Source organism: Heloderma suspectum, chromosome 2, assembly GCF_057233095.1.
Source record: "Heloderma suspectum isolate Gila_16-S chromosome 2, 16-S_ref, whole genome shotgun sequence".
Classification (NCBI taxonomy): domain Eukaryota; kingdom Metazoa; phylum Chordata; class Lepidosauria; order Squamata; family Helodermatidae; genus Heloderma; species Heloderma suspectum.
In genome coordinates, this window is record NC_139459.1 from 278402603 (window position 1) to 278422046 (window position 19444).

Genomic DNA, 19444 nt, shown 5'->3' on the forward strand with positions numbered 1-19444 from the left:
TGGTGTGAGTTCTAGAAGGTGTTGTAGGTCTTCATAGAACCGATCAACCTCAGCTTCTTTGGCCTCAGTGGTTGGGGCGTAGACTTGAATTACTGCGATGTTGAATGGTTTGCCTTGGATTCGTACTGAGATCATTCTGTCGTTTTTGAGATTGTACCCCAGTACTGCTTTTCCCACCCTTTTGTTGACTATGAGTGCTACTCCATTTCTTCTAAGGGATTCTTGCCCACAGTAGTAGATGTAATGGTCACCTGAATTAAATTCGCCCATGCTTGTCCATTTTAGTTCGCTGATTCCCAAGATGTCGATGTTCAATCTTGCCATCTCATGTTTGACCACCTCCAGCTTACCTTGATTAATTGATCTGACATTCCAGGTTCCTAAACAATATTCTTTACAGCATCAGATTTTCTTTTCACCACCAGACACATCCACAGCTGAGTGTCCTTTCGGGTTTGGCCCAGCCGCTTCACTCTTTCTGGCGCTACTTGGAAATTCCCTCTGCTCTTCCCCAGTAGTATATTGGACACCTTCCGACCTGAGGGGCTCATCTTCCGGCGTCATCTCTTTTAGCCTTGTGATACGTTCCATGGGGTTTTCTTGGCAAGAATACTGGAGTGGGTTGCCATTTCCTTCTCCAGTGGACCACATTTTGTCAGAACTCTCTGCCATGACCTGTCCGTCTTGGGTGGCCCTGCACAGCATAGCTTATGGCTTCACTGAGTTACGCAAGCCCCTTCGCCACAACAAGGCAGTGATCCATAAAGGGGCGAATTGGGGGGGGGTCTAAACTGCCCACACCGAAAGTACCTGAAAGAGGTTCTCTCTTTTCCTCTCCATCTCTTTTCCCTCCTCCCCACCTTCTTACAAACACTACTGGGAAGCCTTCCCAACATGGTGCCCTCCAGATGTGTTGGACTGCAACTCCCATAGTTGGCCATGCAGGCTGGGAATTATGGGAGTTGTAGTCCAACACAGCTGGAGGGCATCAGGTTGGGGAAGGCTACTTTTTGGCCATATACCCTTACTCTAAAGTCTTTGGAGAAGGGGGCCTTTCAGGTCCTTCCCCTCTCCTGTCCCTCCATGGTTCCAACGCATTGCTACGATAAATCTGAAGTCTCTCCTTGCATAGACTATTGTAGAGAGACGCAGTGGCCCCAGAGCGGCTTAACGGGGCGTTATGATCGTCTGGGGGCTGAGCCACTCCCTTGCCCCGCAGTGCTCCTGAGCCTCCGAGCTGGGCGTGCTGCTGCGCTCGCTCCGCTCCAGCGACAGACCCCCGTCTGTTGGCAGAAAGACGCCTGTCGTTCGGGGTCCGCCCGAGGGACGCAGAGAGGAGACGTGCGCCTGTGCAAACGCCCGACGTCCGCCCAGGCGAGACCATCGTGCTGCGGTCCGCGGCCCCTTTCCCTCCGACTCGCCGGCGGCTCCTCCCCTTTAAGGGGCGGGGCCGCTCTTGCTGCAGCAACCTGCCCTTTAAGAGCGCTCTCCCTTTCCGCGCTGCGGACGGTGCTGAAAGCCAGCTCCCCAGTCCCCGCTGGCCCCCCGAGGAGCCTCGGCCTCGCCATGGTGTCCTGGATCATCTCCCGGCTGGTGGTGTAAGCGCGCGCGGCGACGGCGGCGGCGGCGGCGGCAGGAAGGGAAGAGGCCTTTCCCTTGCTGTTGCTAGGCAACGGGATGGAGATGGGGACGGGGGATTTTGGCCGGGCGGCGCTCTCGCGCTCTCCCACGAGGAGTCCCATCATCCCCGAGGTGGCTCAGCCCTCCCCTGGGCTTGAGCGGCCCCTGAGGGCTCGGCTCCTTCGCCTCGGCGGCTGCTAGGTTGGAGGCGAACGCGCCTGCCCCCTCGCCCGGCCCTCCAGCCCGCCCAGCTTAGCCCTGACCAGGAGGGATGGCCGCCGGAGCAGCCCAGGGGCGTTGCCTGACCACTGCCCCCCCCCGCTCCCTTAACTGTGCTGCACCAGCCCGGACCGGCCCCTGAGGGCGAGGAAGAGCACTGCGGCTGCTGCAGGTGGAGAGCAAGGTGCCTGCCACGCTCTGCCAGGGAGCGGTAGCTGCTGGGCCTGTTTTGGGCTGGCAGCAAAAGCGACAGACCGGCAGGGCTAGACGTGGCCAGGACTTGGCGAGTCCGGAACCCACGCTTGAATAAACGAAAGAAAAAATCTCATAGGGTTTCCTTCCTTCTTTTTCTTTTTTTAATCTTCTCTTTCAGGCTGGTTTTTGGCACCCTGTACCCTGCTTATTCTTCTTACAAAGCTGTGAAGACGAAAAATGTGAAAGAATACGTAAGTGTAAGGCTGTTGCCATATCCTTGCTTTAAAGACCGCCCTGTTTCCCTCAAGTATCATAGCTTGCAGCCACCCTGGCTACGAAGGTAGCTGTGTAGTGTGTATAGGCAGGTAATTGGGATTGTGCTCCAAAATAGTGCTGTGGTTTATTACCTCTTTTACACGATGCTAAAAAGTGCATAGTATTTAAGAATGATGTGGAATAGAACTGAAATGCTCATTCCAGTCAACTATGATTTAAAACTGTATTTTAGACCTATTTAAGCACCGAGTAATCTAAGCTTTACCTGTGAAGAGTCCTGAAGAGTTCCTTAGGGCATAATCCTAGTTATGTTCAGACAGAAAAAAGTCTTACAACTCCCAGCGTGGCTGACTGAGGAATGCTGGGAGTTGTGGGACTTTTTTTTGTCTAAACATGCATAGGATTGCACCTTTAGGCTGTTTTCACAAGTGACTTAAAAAGTCTTTCTTTATCACCTACATATCCTTGATGATGTCATTTTGCTACTGCTCCAGCTGATTTCTCTTACTGCATGTTTTTTCTGCTGTAAAGATTACAAGTAGTGCAATCTACTTACCTAGACTGGAACATCAGTAGTTTGTTCCTGCTTGATCATATAAATCACAAGAACCACCTTCCTGCACAGTCTTCAGTCAACTTAGATATTGTATTTTTGCACATTAAAATTTGTGCAAACATATGAGTGACACAAATGCAAAGTACGACTGGCTGAACTGTGTTTTTGGTACCATTTGTGAAAACATTAGTGGCTCCAGTTACTCTAGTGTTATCATCTAGAATATTGGGCATTTTCACAAGTGATACTAAGAATGGTTTTTATTATCAGATATGACAAGTTATTGTGAAATCAAAAGCAACAGAGAGCCATTTAAAAATCTGATATATCTTCTTTGTTTGATTTTAAAATGTGGCAAATGGGAAGACCCCTCTTAGCCATCACTTGTAAAAACATGAACAGAATGAGTTTAGGATACAGTGCAGTTTAAGCAAAATGGTCTGTGTATGTGTGGTGGCTAATTGGGAGAGCCATATGAAGAACTGGAACCAAGAGAGGGGGTGAATCTAGTCTGAGGAGCAATGCATCTTCTTTTATTGAATGGCTCTTATTTTGCTGCTCTGTGCTTCACCATACAAAATAAAACATATGCCTTCCTTACATGATCTTGCAGGCTAACCTCTCCTAACTTCTGCAACTGAGACTTTCACAAATGTTCATAAAGTTTAATTCTGGAGGAAATTAACATACTGGCTGGATTTTAAAATTTTAACTAGGAATGTTTCTGAAGTAGCTTCAGAAAGTGAGCTCTTTAGAATCGAGTTTCAGTTTGCAGAATACTTAAGGTACCTCTCTGGGGGGATTTTATGTACTTCTTAAGTGAATTTGATACCCAGTGCACACAAGCTGTCCAGAAAGATACTACAGCTGATGATACTGGAAGCTACAGAGAGGTCCTGGAAGATCAACAGGGTCATGCTCCTTCCATCCCCCTCCTGGTATATGTTACCCTTGGAGCAACCAAGACAGTTTCAGTCCTGAGTCCCAGATAGAAGCCAATCTGCTAGATTAAAATGGATCTACATAATCCACAAAAAGGGGAAAGTGGTAACATGGACAGTGCCAAGCTCCCTGTATTCATCCTTGGGTATCAATGATTTAAATTTATCCAACAAAATCTTATGAGAACAGGTCCTGGGTACCTCTACTGTGGTTTCAACAATAGTGTCCAAGTCAGAATCAATGCAAACAATTTTATCTACAAAGAACTTTATTTATTTATTTATTTATTTCATTTCTATACCGCCCAATAGCCGAAGCTCTCTGGGCGGTTCACAAAAATTAAAACCAAACAACACACAATAAAACAATTTAAAATATATAGAACATTAAAACCACAATATAACAATACAACCACAATAAAACCTAGCAGCAGTGCAAGAGTTTAAAATACAGATTTAAAACAGCAAAGATAAAAATTTAGAAAGCTAAAATGCTAAAATGCCTGGGAAAATAAAACGGTCTTCACCTGGCGCCGAAAGGAATACAATGTAGGCGCCAGGCGAACCTCACTAGGGAGCTCATTCCAGAGCCGGGGTGCCACAGCAGAAAAAGCCCTCCTCCTAGTAGCCACCTGCCTCACTTCCTTTGGCTTTAGAAGCCAAAGAACTTTAGAAGAACTGCCAGAGCAAGCAGCTCCAGGTTCTCATTGGAGAGGGGCCAGGTTGTAAGATCCCCTTACTCTCTTGAAAAAGCTTAACTGGATGAGATTGTGATGCAATGTGGTACTGATGTAAGATCTTTTCCATCACCACCATAAAATAGGTCTTCATATGGACTCTCTGCTATATTTGGTTGCATTTGTGCAAATCTGTTTATTTATTGAAATATTTTTAGACCACTTTTCAGCCCACAGGTTTTCAAGATGGTGTACAGCACAAACATTTTATTTTTAAAAACAACAACGATCTCTTTAACAATCATTAAATGCTGGGCAAATTGAAAAGGTTTATAACTGCCTGCCAGAAAGCAAACAATGAAGGGGCTAGTTTATTCTCACTAGGGAGGGTGTTCCACAATCATGGTGCTGCCACAGAAAAGGCCCTGTCCCAGTGCTGTGTTCTGTTCTGAAGGAGGAGCCCATAGGACTCAGTGCAGCACAACAGGCTAAATGTTGCAGCACCTAGGAGAGCTGATGAGCAACTTGCTTCACCAGTCTGAGACCAGACTGAAGCCTTTTATGCTTCAGTCCAGAATTCCTGCCTTACCAGACTCTAGCCCCTCCTAAAATGTGGAAAGCATTAAAGGGACAGGCCTCTGGCTTGGATCCTAGTACTCCTCCATCTCTCCAAAAGCTCATGCTGGGTGCACTGCCAAAGTTGGCACACCAGCTCCATAGATTGCAAAGCTCTTGGAGATGGGTGTGCTAGACTCAAGGGCCACAGTTATTGGTCTAGGCTTGGGGGTATATGGTATCTCTGGTTCAGGGGTCTCTGTTTCCACAATGGTGCTCAGACATGAGGATTCCTTTGTTTGCACCACTGGGTTCTCAGCCTCTGAGTCCATGTTCAGGTCACTGCTGGACTTTGGAGTCATTACACCTGTGTTCCCAGCAACCTAACTTCTTTTGGAGGTTACATAAAGCAGGGCCTCAGATAAAGATATAAGATGCATGTAGGTTCATGTGGGAGTATGTACAGTCTTTCAAAAATCCTGGAAGCTGTTAAGGCTTTATAGGTAAGAACCTTGAATTGCACCTGGAAATAAATTGGCAGTGCAACTGCTGTAGGACTGATGTAATATGGTCTGTAAAATGTACACCAGACAATAGTCTGGCTGCAGCATTTTGCACCAACTGATGTTTTCAAACAGTCTTCAAAGACAGCCCCACATAGAGTGCATTGCAGTAGCCTAAACAGGAAGTGACAAAAGCTTGTATCATTGTGGCCAGGAAAGCATGCAACTGGTACACCGGCCAAAGCTGAGAAAAGGCACTCCTGGCCACTGCTGCCACCTGAGCATCCAGGGCCAATGCTGGGCCCAAATTACCTCCAAGCTGAGTACCTGATCCTTCAGGAGTGCAAACGCATTAGACTGTCTACTGACCAACAAGACTTCTGTCTTGTAAGGATTGAATCTCGGCATGTTTGCCCACATCCAATCTAGACACTGATCCAAGGTTTCCACAACCTCCTTGCCATCAGTTGAAAAAGAGAGGTAGAGCTGGGTGTCATCCGCATTGTGATGAGACCCAACCCCAAACCCCGGAATGACCTTTCCCAGCAGCTTCATGTAGATATTAAAAAGCAAAAGGGATAAAATAGAGCCCTGAGGCATTCCATAGGCCGATAGGCCAAGCTATAATCTTCCAGCACCACCTTCTGGAGCATTCAGCCAGATAGGACTAGGCTCACTACAATGTGGTCCCTCCAGCACCCAAACTAGCCAACCATCCCGGAAGGATACCCTGGTTGATGGTATTGAACGCCACTGAAAAGCGCAGCAGAACCAACAGGAATGCACTTTCTGTCCAGTTTCTGGTGTAGATCATCTATCGAGGCTGATTCATTCCCAAAACCTGAACACAGACAGGAAAGGATCCAAATAATAAGTTTTCTCCAAGAAAATATAGAGTTGTGTTGCCACCACTCACGCTGGGACCTTACACAAAAAAGAAAGATTGGGGAGACTGGCCAGTCATTATCCAGGATGATGGAATCAAATGAGGGCTGCTTCATTAATGATATTACAACTGCCTCCTTTAGGGAAATGGTAACAGTGCATTTAAGGAAGCATTCACCACCACCACCACCCAACTGGCAAGTACCTCTCTGGCAGCTTTAACCAGTCAGGATGGGCAAGGATCCACCAAGCAGGTAGTAAGCTTCACTGCTCTAAATAACTTGTCCACATCCTCAAGTTGAACAAGCTGAAACTCATCATTCAAATGGAACCAACAGATGTCTTCCAAAATGCCTCCTCTCAGAGTTCAAACTAGAGTGGATATGAGTGATTTTTATCAGCAAAATGTTTTGCAAACTCATCACAGTGAGCCACTTAGGGTTCCCCATCACTGCTCCGGACCAGAATGTAATACACCCTTCATCCCTTGGAACAACTCAGCTGGATCACAGTGTACTAATGCAGTGGTAGCAGAGAGGTACAATCTCTTTACTGCCATAGAATAGGCCTTAACATAAGCTCCAGCCAGTGTTTGATTTGATCCATCCTGCGTCTTCCTATAGCCATCTCCCTAAGTGTTTCATTAGTCTTAGCCAGAAAACTGAGGAGCCTGAGCTCACCACAATGAGACAGGGTGCCTGGAAGGGATAATTTTATCCTAGGTCCTCTTCCCCATTCAACAGATCAACCAGGGCTTCAACAGAATCACCAATTCTAGTGACAGGAAAATCTCCCAAAGCATTCAGGAATCCTTCTGAATCCAGTAGATATCAATTGGGACGGACCCATGATTGCCATAGAAGCCATGAAATCCTGCAGATGAGGGAGCCTCAGCATGAACATGGAAATCCAGCTCAATTAATTTGAGGGAGACCAATGCCGTCTCTGAGTTGCAGCTCAGGCAGTTGGGTAGCAGGGTATGAGGTGCACCAACAGAATCCCAATCCTGAATATTTCACAGAATACCCGACTACCAGGTACACATGCTCAAATCCAAGAGATTGCCAGACTGTATATCTTAGTAGGGGAATTAACTCTGGATAAATCATTGTGACTCTACCTCCCCACCCATCAGATCATGCCTCCTGCTAAACTTGAAAACCTGGTGGGCACAATTGGGTCAAATTAATGCTCTCCATCTTTGCCCAGCTAGATTTTGACCACACAGGCCATGTCAGCTTGCTCATCCAGGATTAAATCAGGATGGTCTTCTCAGTCACTATCCTGACATTCAGCAGCAGTTTTTTTTTAACCTGATGGGTCACCAATAGAGCAGTGAGAAATCTGTTGGCTGGATGGTAAACCAGAAGGGCAAACTGCCACAAGAAGTCTCTTCTCCTTTCTCCTTCAGTGGCCTATTCCACCTGTTGCTCCTGTGGTTATTCCAACTATAGGGATATCTGTGGCCTGGCAAGAGGAAGCAGATGTCTACAGGCTGTCATGGCAACCATCTGAGTAAATTCCCTATTCCAGGACCTAGCGGTTCAACAGACTAGCTAGCCAAATCAGTAAAATAATCCACTAAGGGAATTTGGAAACTATCTGGATTTATTAGCCTTTGGGGACAGACCATCCCAATGAGTTTACTGCCCCTTGGCACCAATGGGGGATTTCCTCCCAACGCAAATAGAAGCTTCAGAAAGAAGGATTTTCCCCAGGACCATAGCAGGGGACAAAAGGGTTAAATTTCCCCCTTACTCACCTGCTTCAATCTCTTTTGTTATCATTTCTCCCAGCTGATGATGTATCCATTTTTGTAAATGTCCACATTAAATGCAAAGATGCACATATCATCATGTCTAGTTTAACTCTCAAAACAGCTAACCTGGTGATTAAATCCCCATGGACACTGCAAACTCACCCCTTGACCACTTTCTCTGTGTCACTCCTCAATAGTGAACTCAGTTGGAAGTATCTTGCCAGCCAGGTCTCCATAGGACATATCAGGTTGGCCTCTTCCTCCATGATTAAATCATGGATAACAGCTGTTTCCTTGAAAACCAACCTGGCATTAAATAAGAGCATATGAAGATTCAGTGGGTGGGTGACAGAGTAAAGAACGTAAGAGTCATGCTGGATCAGACCAAAGACCTATAGCATTTTGCTCCCACAGTGGCCAACCAGATGCTTCTGGGAAACCCAAAAGCAGAACATGAGTGCAATAGCACCCTCCTGCTTGTATACCCTAGAAACTGGTATTCAGAGACATACTGCCTCTGATACTACAGGAAATATATAGCCATGATGACTAGCAGCCATTGATAACTTTATCCTCCATGAAATTGGTGGCCATCACTAAATCTTGTGGGAGCAAAATCCATAGTTTAACTATGCATTGTGTGAAGCAGTACTTCCTTTTATCTGTACTGAATCACTTATCACTTTCATTGGATGACCCTGCATCCTAGTATTCTTCCACACCTTCCATAATTGTATACTTGCTCTCCTTTTATAAACTAAAGAGCCTCAAATATTTAACTTTCTCTCATAGGGGAGTTGCTCTAGCCCCTTGATCATTTTGGTTTACCCATTTCTGCCCTTTTTCCAGCCCTGTATCCTTTTTGAAGTGTGGTGAATACAGGTGTGCTGTATTCCAAGTGTGGTTGCACCATAGATTCATATAAAGACATTATGATATTGGCTGTTTTATTTTTTATTCCTTTCCTAACGATCCCCAACATAGAATTTGCTGTTTTCACATCAGCCACACACCGGGTGGATGTTTTCATCAAGCTATGCACCACAACCCCAGTATCCATTTCCTGGTCAGTCACTACCAGCTCAGATACCATCAGAATATATGTGAAGTTCAGATTTGTTTGCTCCAGTGTGCATCACTTTACATTTGCTTTACCCTGAAATGCACTTGCCCCTTTAATGCCCATTCTCCCAGTTTGGAGAGATCCTTCTGGAGCTCTTTGCCATCCCTTTTTCTTTTCACCTTCCTAAATAATTTGGTGTTGTCCGTTCTTTGGGATCTATAGGTTGGGAAGTGGACCAGAAAAGAGAAAAGCCCACAAACAGATGTCCACCTTTCCCACAACTCACTGTGTTACTCTCACATCATTGTCAACTCCTCCTCCTCTGTATAATGGAGACAAATTTTATGTATTCATTTAAAACATATTTCACCTTTCCAAAATTTCAAGATGACTGAAAAGGGGGGGAAACCCACAGTATTATTTATTTCATTTCATTTCTATACTGCCCAATAGACGAAGCTCTCTGGGCGGTTAACAAAAATTATAGATAGATAGACAGACAGACAGACAGACAGAGTGAGTACAATAGATAGATAAAGAGATTTCATTGGAAATAAAGTAAAATTCAGTCTTGAGGCAACCTGGAACTCAAAAACACACAAGATCATTCATCTGAGACTATACATTCCAGAAAAGTAGCTGTGTTAGTCTGTAGTTGTAAAAAAAAACACTAGGCTTGGATCCTAACTACTGCTCCATGAGCTCTACTCACAGAATGCTCCTGCTGGTTCCCCCCCACTGATTCTCTCCCTTGCAACTCCTTGAGGCCCTGAAATCTGCTCCAGGGGACTGCAGGACCTTCTGGAACAGTGTGGAGGATGTGCAGGGGACTGTAGGGGGAGGGGGTATAATTGAGAATTGCTTCCTCCAGTGGAAACTTGCACGGGATCAGAGTCCCTTCTGTGGATGAAAGGAGCTCTTCCATTTGGGTAGCATTCGTTAGGATCCAAATCTTCTGGCACCTTAACATATTTATTGTGGCATAAACTTTTGTGAACTAGAGCTCTTCTATGGACCACTGGAGCTCTTCCATGTTGGTCCTACTGTTTCCTGTCTGTCTGTCTGTCTATCACAAAATGTCACGCTTTTGCCGAAGTAGGTTCTAGTCTTATGCCACAATAAATCAATTAGTTTTTAAAATGCCATATGACAGTTTCTTGTTTTGAGACTCTTAACATTCTGTTGCCCCGTTCTTTCCTGCCTTTTGTTTTTATTCAAATGCTTTTCCTTGTCGCTGTTGTAAAAAATTACTCAGTGGGGACTGAGCATGCTCAGTGGCCACAGAATGCTGACTGACTATTGGTATTGGGGAAGTGGAGCAGAGTGACTGGAATCCTGAACAGGGGCCACTCTACACCTCAACAGTTTGTTGCCAGTCATATTCTTTATTTCTGATATTTTTAAAAAAGTCAATAAAAGGTATATAGTATGAAAGCAGAAATATTGTTCTTAACTGCAATAAGAAGTCCTAAGCCTATTTTTAAGGTTAAAAATAGACACTTTCAGATTTCATCATGTCATAAGAAATGGTCACCAAGGTGATAACTGCAGGTTTGAAGTGGATGTTCAGGAAGAAGCTGGTTTTCCACAGTTTCTTGGCATATGTTGAAAGACAACTCTCTGCTTCAAAGGCAAGATTTTTTATATATTGCCTGGTACTTACTGAGCAGCAGGGGGAGCTAGCTTCTCTTTCTTGTGCACCATAGCCTTGTTAAATTATACAGAAAAAAGATGAGGGCATAACTTCATTTATAAAAATATTTGTATTGGTATTAAACTTCACTATAACAAGATAACATGCAGTGATAACAGTGTCATCCTTTTTGGTGTGCTGTTGAATCACATTGCTTTTAGTGCATTTTAATCAACTGATCTGATATTAGTAGCACATCCTACATCTACACTTGTTTGATTATTCTAGAGGAGCTGGAATGACATGGTTTGATTTCAGTCATCCCCCGAATCTTCTTGTTGAGCACTGTGGATTTTGGGGTAGCAACAATATTTATTTACAAATTACTTATCTTTATTTCCTGTGTCTCTCATCATGGAAGCCATTGAGCATCCTAGTATATATCACAATTATGCACAGCAGAATGAAGGCAGGAAAACTGTGCAAACAACTTTTTGAAGCAAGTAGAGTCTGAGGAAGGTAAAAAGGGCAAGGGATAGAAAAAGTAGAAATGACAGGCTCTTGCCTGCACAAGAATCAGTTGTAAAATGGGATGTGCAACCATCACATATGGTGTTAATGCGATGTGGCGAAGAGAGACAGTTGCAACTGCCCATGTTCCTTGACGATGTCAGTGCAGATGTTAGAAGTGAAATGTGCATTACAGTGTAAAGAAGGCAGTTGAGATGTGCATTATAAATGTCTTAGATCTTAACAAGTTCTTTACTAAGGGTCAGCTCATCTGAATTAACAAAAAAGCTATACATGTGGCTGATAATAAAATTCAAGCGCGGAGAACTGTCTAAGGACAAAGACAACAGTTCTTTGTGGGAAGACACTCAAGACAGAATTTCTGTTTTGAGGAGTTTCCTCTGAAGTCTCTACCAGGCATTGTTAAAAAGAGAGGTCTGAGAAAAACCAGCTGTTGGTTTGAAATGCTGAAATTTGGGTGGGGCATAATGATCTACTCAGTTGATTCAAATTGACTGGATTTAGTATCAATCAAGAATTTGTTTTAAGGTAGTTTCCAGTGCTCAACTGAATTCCAATGGGACTGGCTGTCTTGCAGGTCAAGTGGATGATGTATTGGATTGTGTTTGCCTTCTTCACCACAGCAGAGACGCTGACAGACATCATTCTCTCTTGGTAAGTTATCTCCTGGTGTTAGGAACTTAGCAGGGAAGTTGCTGGATACCCTAATTCTTTTTCAGTCACCCATCTAGAATTGGCTGTCATGAAGGGATTTAGTAAGATATTCAGCTTCCCTGTCCTTGAGAGTGGTAGATGTTGTTTTCTCCTGAAGGGTTATTATAATATTACAGTTAACACTCAAATGCTATGCCTCATTGACAAAAATATATGTAGTTGCTCTGCTTCTTTTTGTCCCAACCAAGAAAAAAAAAAGGGTACAAATGAAGGTTGTAATTCTAGTTTCAAGAATCTGGTTTTTGTTTTGTTTTTTAAAGCTGGAACTTAATGGAAACTGGAGGGATAGTTGTGGAAGCCTGTTTTGCAAGAGTAAACTTTGAGCATGACGATTCTAGCTCTGAATAAAATTGTAGCGTCTAGCACTGTTGCATCCCTTTCATATGTCTTGTGCTGAAATATCCAAAAATTTGTTCTCAACTATGTGTATCCTTTAGGAGAATATTGATCTGTATTGTACAGACTGATTTGTCCTGACTAGGAGAGAAATGGTGTCCTGATCTAGCCTGCATTAAATGGTCAGTGGCTGTGTTTAAAATACCTAGCTCTCAACTTGTCCAGAAGACTTAAGTGGACAGGGCAAGGGCTGGATTGGGGATGTCAGTGATTCTCAGGCAGAGGACCAGTCATGATCTAACTCACCAAAGTTATGGTAGTTTATGGCTGTTTGGCAAATTATTAATTAGTACAGTGGCTTGGACATAACTCTGGTTTTTATAGGGTTGAGGAATAACCCTGAATATGGATTTATCAAGGCGGTGGAGGAGACTTAAAATAAGACTTCAGGAAATGAGGGCTGGATGTGCCTGATCTCATCTGATCTCGGAAGCTAACCAGGTTCAGCCCTGGCTAGTACTTGGATGGGAGACTGCCTGGGAATCAGGCTTCCTGCATTGAGCAGGGGGTTGGACTTGATGGTCTTGTAGGCCCCTTCTAAGCCTATGATTCTATGACCTATTACCTAAGGTACATCCCAGAAAGGGTATGCATGGCCTTTTCTATAGCTGGCCTTGTCATGTTGATTCTGTTCTATCTGTAGTTCTCTCTTTCTTCCTTTGCTTATCTCATCTGTGCTGCTCTCTGGACTGTCAGCCTTTGTCTATCTCTAACCTGAGCTTGATTCCAGCTTTTCCATTTCTCTCAGGTTTCCCTTTTATTTCGAGTTGAAAATCGCATTTGTGATCTGGCTGCTCTCTCCTTACACCAAGGGCTCCAGTGTCCTCTACAGGAAGTTTGTTCACCCAACGCTCTCCAATAAGGAGAAGGTACTTCCTTCAGATTGCCCTATTTATCAGTCCAGAAAGTTGAGTGACATCAGATCCAGTTTAGGATGCAGAAAAGATCTTGATATTAGTTTTGCCTGTGCCTGCTCATAATGAATGTATGGCAACTGCCTTTCCCCCCCTTTTTTTTTTTTACAGAGCAAAAGTGAATCCCTAATTTGCAGCCTAATTAAAATATGTTAGCTATAACTTGAATAATGTTGATTTGGTGCTCACAGCTATGATCCAAAGGGCTATGCATGGTGCTCCATGTGAACACCAGGACTTTCTCTCCTTTCCTATTGTCATTCTTTGTATCCCCCTAAAAGCCACACTTGAGGGTTGGGGGACTCTGTGGAGCATCATTTGTTGCAGTGTACCAGGCTGCAAACAGAAGGAAAACCAGAAACTGCTTCAGTGTATGGACAGAGGTGCTTTCCATTCATACATAGTACAATTTGGATGCTGGCCATGGGCTTCAGCATTTGTTATTTCATTAATCGATCTTTATTTACTTTGCTGGAAGATGTGTAGATGTGCAATTATTCTCCATCATATCATGCAATTCTAGCCCATGGCAAACTATAGGCATGCCTGTCCAATTGGTGTGAGCCTGCAGACAGTAGAAAAAGGATGATAGTCATCCCCAGATGACAGGAATTTTGTGTTGAAAGCCACCCCCCCTGCTTTTAAGTGGCTAATGCATCTTCATGCTAGAAGAGAGCAGCCTTTAAGCCTCTGGAGAGTAGTATCCATTAGAATATGGAGTCTCCTTCTTTAAACAACTGTGTCAATGCTAGGCAACATGTTGAGAGGCTCAGATCTCTTATTTTGGAAGCTCCATTGTGCTATGTCATCTAATCTGTCTTGATTTCCTGGGTTTCTGGGTTTCAGGCAGTCCAACATGTATGGCATTATAGTTCAAGAAGGGTTTTATGCAGAAAGTGTATTTTCTGGAGATTCAGAAAAATTATGTTGGATATATTGTCATAATGCTAGAAAATGGAAATGTGCTAGACCACAGAATGCACTCCATAGGCAGCTTTAAATCTCATAGTATACTTAATGCTTTCTCTGGTGATACCTTGGGATGCAAGAAAGAGTCAGGCAGGCCACGTGAGTCCACTTCTGTCTGAGTACTGGTACTTTCATTACTTTTTTTTTGTACTTGGGCACAGATCAGTGTTTTGTACATGTGCCATCCACCTGCCTTGCACCAGTTGTGGATGGCACAAACATGTTTAAAACATGACTTTTCTTGGCAAAATGCACAGATCTGACCATTGGAAAATTATTGCTCTCCTACTTCTCAATGTATTTGATAGGGATCATGCTGGATTCCATTTTAGGTGAAGGCATTTTAACACAAGGTGATACAGATGATTCTCTGAATCTAAACTTGTTGAAAAAGCACTGGACAATCCTTATTTTTTCTGGGGCGCATGAGTTGATGGTTTTCAATCACATTGTTATTTATGCATGGGTCCACTTAAGTGGTCTCAAACATTAACTGGCTTCCCAGACTGATGTTCCTTTCCCACGCTGAAGAAGATTCTTTGCTGATATTTAGATTTCTGTACTTCTTGAGAAATCCAAGGCATGAACTCAGCAGAAATTCCTTTTGTGATTTTCAAGTTTTTAACTACATGACAGCTTTGTGTTGAACAGGGAAGCTCACTAAGACAGTCACCAGCAGTCACTGGAATAAATGGATATGGTGAATTTTCCACTAAATAATATGCAATTGCTCTCCACCTGCTGGGGTCAAGAATTAAGTTGACAATTGTCTTGGTAGATCATCTCAGTTGTGGTTGACAAAGTCATTAAGGGAGCAATCCTATGTCCCCTAGACAGCTTCTGAGGGGCATAGGATATTTTGGTTTCCTGATCCGAGCTCAGAGACAGGGTTCCAAGCTCATAGCCAGGAAACTGCATTCCTGGTCCCCTCCCCCTCATAGCCAGCGCAGAGAGAACTACACTGGCCGCTGCTACAAGCTCGCAAACAGAGTTCATAGGGGGTGAGGAGACTGGGGCAGCAGCCATATGATGAATCCTATGGCCGCCCCAGCCTCCTTCCCTCCTCCTCCCTGAAGCCTCTGCTAGAAGGGTGAAAATGGCCAGCTAGCTTAATGCAGAGTGGGAAGCGCCTACTCATAAGCCTCTGAGTTCAGAGGCTTACAAGTACTTAGGGCAGATCCCATAGGATTGCGCCCTAAGGGATTCAGCTGCTCGGTGTGGAATACCATGAGTGGATCTTGTTGCCACATATCTCTGAAGTATGAGAGGTCTTATAGCAGAAGAGGCTTAAGAAAACCATCCCTAAGAATTGCTTTTATTTTCTGTGGCCAAATTTTGGTATATGTGTTCTCTCTCTTCTCTTTGAAGCTGTTAATGTTGAGGAAAATTGAATTTGGCACAGCAAATATAGTATTCCTAGTACTTTCATGAACCAAGTAAATTTGGTGTTCATTTTTTATTCAACCACTAAAGGTACTTACCAGACATTTTTCTCTTGGGGATCTGTTTTCATAATCATTGCCTGTTTATTTATATACTGTTCTCCCACAAGACTGTGCCCAAAGTGGCTCACAACATTTCAAATGGACAGCAATAAATGACAATTCAAAAAACATAATAGGAATAATTAGAAATAACAGTACTGTCAAAAAGATACGAGTTGCATCAAGACTTGACTCTGCTGGGTTCGTACAACACAACAACTCACATTCAAGGATGAGTATGGGTTGAGTGAGGGTTGTTGTTGAAACATGGGTTGTTGTGTTGTGTGAACCCAGCCACACTAACAAACCATGGCTTGTTAACTATGAATAACCTACAAAAAGAACCAAGGTTTGTTGTTGGGTTGTGAACTGTGGGTTGTTTGAGGTTAACAAACCATGGTGTGTTAGCTGGGTTCACACAATGCAACAACCCATGGTTCAGTGACAACCCCATGGTTCAGCGATAACCCACACTCAACCCATACTCAACCTTGAGTATTGTGTGAACCCAGCCTCTGTGAACAGAAGAAACCAGGATCTAGTGGAGGCTTCCCGCTGGAGGGAAAGTGTAAGTTGGTGTTTTCTACCAACTCCTTCCCTACAGTCTCCAGTGCCATCACACACACTGTTCTGGAAGGTCTCCCAACCCTCCTGGGCAAAGTTCTGGGGGCTACAGGGGGGAGTGAAAATTACTTCCACCCCTTTCTGCTGGCAGAATCATCCAGTTCACAGAGTTCTGCTACATGCAACTCTGGATCCAACCCACTAAAAGTATCAATCTATGCTGCTTTGTATACAACAATACAAATGAATTGGCTAAGCCAATGGCTTAGAACTAAACCAAAGAGAGAATAAAGCCTAACACTGAAATAAGAATACACTACATACTTGGCCAACTTTTATACATTCCATAAAAGTATCACGGAGTTCTCACAATTAACTTACAAACATTGGTTGGCAGCCACATCTCTCACTCATGGCATCCTCCTTCCCAGCTTTCACCTGGGTCTCCTCTCTGTCCTTTCCCCATCTCTCATGTGGGGAGGTAAAGATTGCTAGAATTCTTTCAAGCCCTACATACACTCACAGTTTTGGTATTATTCTCTCTCCCTCCACCAAACATACCTTCCAATGTTCTCTTCAAGGCAGCAGGCTCTGTCAGGCTCCAGCGTTGTGGGATGGGGTGAGGCAGGTGGACATGCTCAGCCCCTTGATGTTAGCTCTCCCCACCAAGCTCCCCATCACAACCACGAGACAGAACTTTTTGCAAAGATCCTGTGTCCCTTCAGCTGATGGAGTGGCTGACCACTCAAGTTCTCATTGGATACTTTTACGTTGTTTCAGTCTTGATTTGTTTCCAGCCGTTAGAATTGCTAGAATTCTTTCTACGAGTTGTCTTGGGATCTAAACTTTGACCCCATTAAATTGATGTACATGTCCTTAGTTGTCTGGGAATAAAATGGTGAAAAATTCAAGGGGATGGGTTCGCTACTATGCCTGTGTCCTCAGTATCAGGAGGAAGATCCAAATGATCATGTGTACCATAGATTTCTGATGAGTAGAAGAGGTCAGTGTCTCAGTACTTAACAAATGAATGGTGAAAGAATCTACCGCACCAGCAATTATGTGGTCATTAAATAAAATATTCTGAGCATATCACCATATTACCACTTTGAGGCACTGAGAACAAGACTTAACAAAATAATTACAAATATTTCTTTGTCCTGTACTGAATGAACAACCGTGCTCAGTCATAAATACATGTAGTCCTGGAAGAGATTATAATCTTTGTCTCATTGTTAAAGTCATAGTCAGTGCTGAGAATAATAGTCCTGAAGTTATTCTGGCAATTAATTGATCTTTCATTTAAAAATTGTCTATTTTAGGGCCAAACTAGACATGACTAGGGCAGACATGTTTGTTTATTGACCTGCTTGCTCTTTTTATGTATAAAGTGGGGTGAAGATGGGATGTTTGTGTCTGATTCTTACACTGAAAAAGGCATGCAAGTGAGGGAAGCTGAGACCACCCTTAGCTTACCTTCCTGTGCTCTGTCACTGACTTCAGGCACTTTTCTCCCAACCTGGCTCACTTCTAATATCAGAGGTAAGCTGGGAGAAAGGTGTCTGGAGTGACAGAGTACAGGGAGTTAAGGGGAGGGAGGCTTCAGTTCTCCTCACCTGTGAACTCAGCTTGATGTGAAAAATGGACATCTTCTACCCCTACCACACTTTATCCATGAACGGGGCTGCCATGTGAAAAACAAACGTGATGCCTATATCACATCTAGTGTGGCCCTTAGTCTTTCATCTGCTATGGGCCAAATGCCAATTGCTTAAATTAATACGATGCACTTGTATAAGACCATTTGTGTCCTGTAGCTAACTGAAAATCACCTAGATACTGAAGGTGAATAGTGAGTTCCAAAGCTCATACAGATACGTAGCCAAATGACCACAAAACAGCAGCCATCTTGAGCAATAGCTAGCATATAATTGGAATTTTTCAAGGTGTCATCCTCTCCAGGTTAGATTGACCAAAAAGCAAATCAAACAGGGACACTGTCTTCACCAGACTTGTAATCCAGATGGCTTTTTAGCCCAGCCTGTGACACATACATAATTGAAGTCAACATCTACTTTTACATCATGCTTCCTTGAAATTAGTCTTTAGTATTACTGACGCCAGAAATGGTCTGTGAAATCCTTCTTGTTTTCATGAAAACAAGTCTTGGCTTGATCCTAATGTTGCTTAGATATATCTGTTTCTTCTGTGCGAACAATTGCTTAAACATGTTTTTCGCCCAAGTCTTTCATCCCTTGCTAACAGGGCTGCTTATGTTAAGCTGTGATGGGTTCTTCTATATCCATGAATCTCAAAGTGGGAAGAGCAGGTTTCTCCATGGCCACTTCTTGCTGAGTTCTTGTGAGTGTTGACAGAGCTAAAACTCAGTATAGGTCATTATTAATTAATGCAGTTATTTATATTGTTCACATATATATATATGGACATTCTGTGGGTGATTCTTTCCCCCATTCTACCATACAGACTATCCAGGATAGCTTGTAATCACTGAACAGGAAGGATTTATTAAGGCATTTAAGAAGGTTTGAATGGTTTTATTTTTGACACAGGGTGACTTACTGTGACAAATCTGAGAACTTCTGTTCTGTTGTTGTTCAAACTAGGTGCTCTCTGGAAGGCTTAAAAGCTTTTATGTGAATGCATCTCATGCTAGAGGGCTATAGTTTTACTATTTTAATCTTTAAGTGTGGTCTTTCCCCCAATTAAATCCTAGGAAATTGATGAGTATATCAGCCAGGCCCGTGACAAGAGTTATGAAACTATGATGCGAGTTGGCAAGCGAGGATTAAATTTGGCAGCAAATGCAGCAGTTACTGCAGCTGCAAAGGTAACTCCGTATACCTGTATGCAATGTCTATCTTGTTCTCTTCTGCTGGACTGACTTTTGGTGTCATACCTCCGCTCCACTCAGCCCCTTCTTCCATGTTGGCTACTTGGTGTTTATGTTGTTCCTTCAGTTTTACATGAGA

General features: G+C 43.6%; 1 protein-coding gene across 3 annotated transcripts in view; it reads left to right on the forward strand.

Moving 5' to 3' along the window:
• The first annotated feature begins 919 nt into the window (after window positions 1-919).
• Window positions 920-19444, forward strand: part of REEP2 (receptor accessory protein 2) — a 31302-nt gene continuing 12777 nt past the window's right edge. For all 3 annotated transcript variants that reach the window (XR_014788462.1, XM_084839501.1, XM_084839499.1), the window contains exons 1-5: window positions 920-1598; window positions 2213-2285; window positions 11991-12067; window positions 13272-13392; window positions 19189-19302. Coding sequence is in view for 2 of the 3 variants with exons in the window: in XM_084839501.1 (XP_084695627.1) it covers window positions 940-1598; window positions 2213-2285; window positions 11991-12067; window positions 13272-13392; window positions 19189-19302 (1044 nt within the window). In the remaining variant the exon portion in view is untranslated. The remainder of the gene's footprint in view (window positions 1599-2212; window positions 2286-11990; window positions 12068-13271; window positions 13393-19188; window positions 19303-19444) is intronic.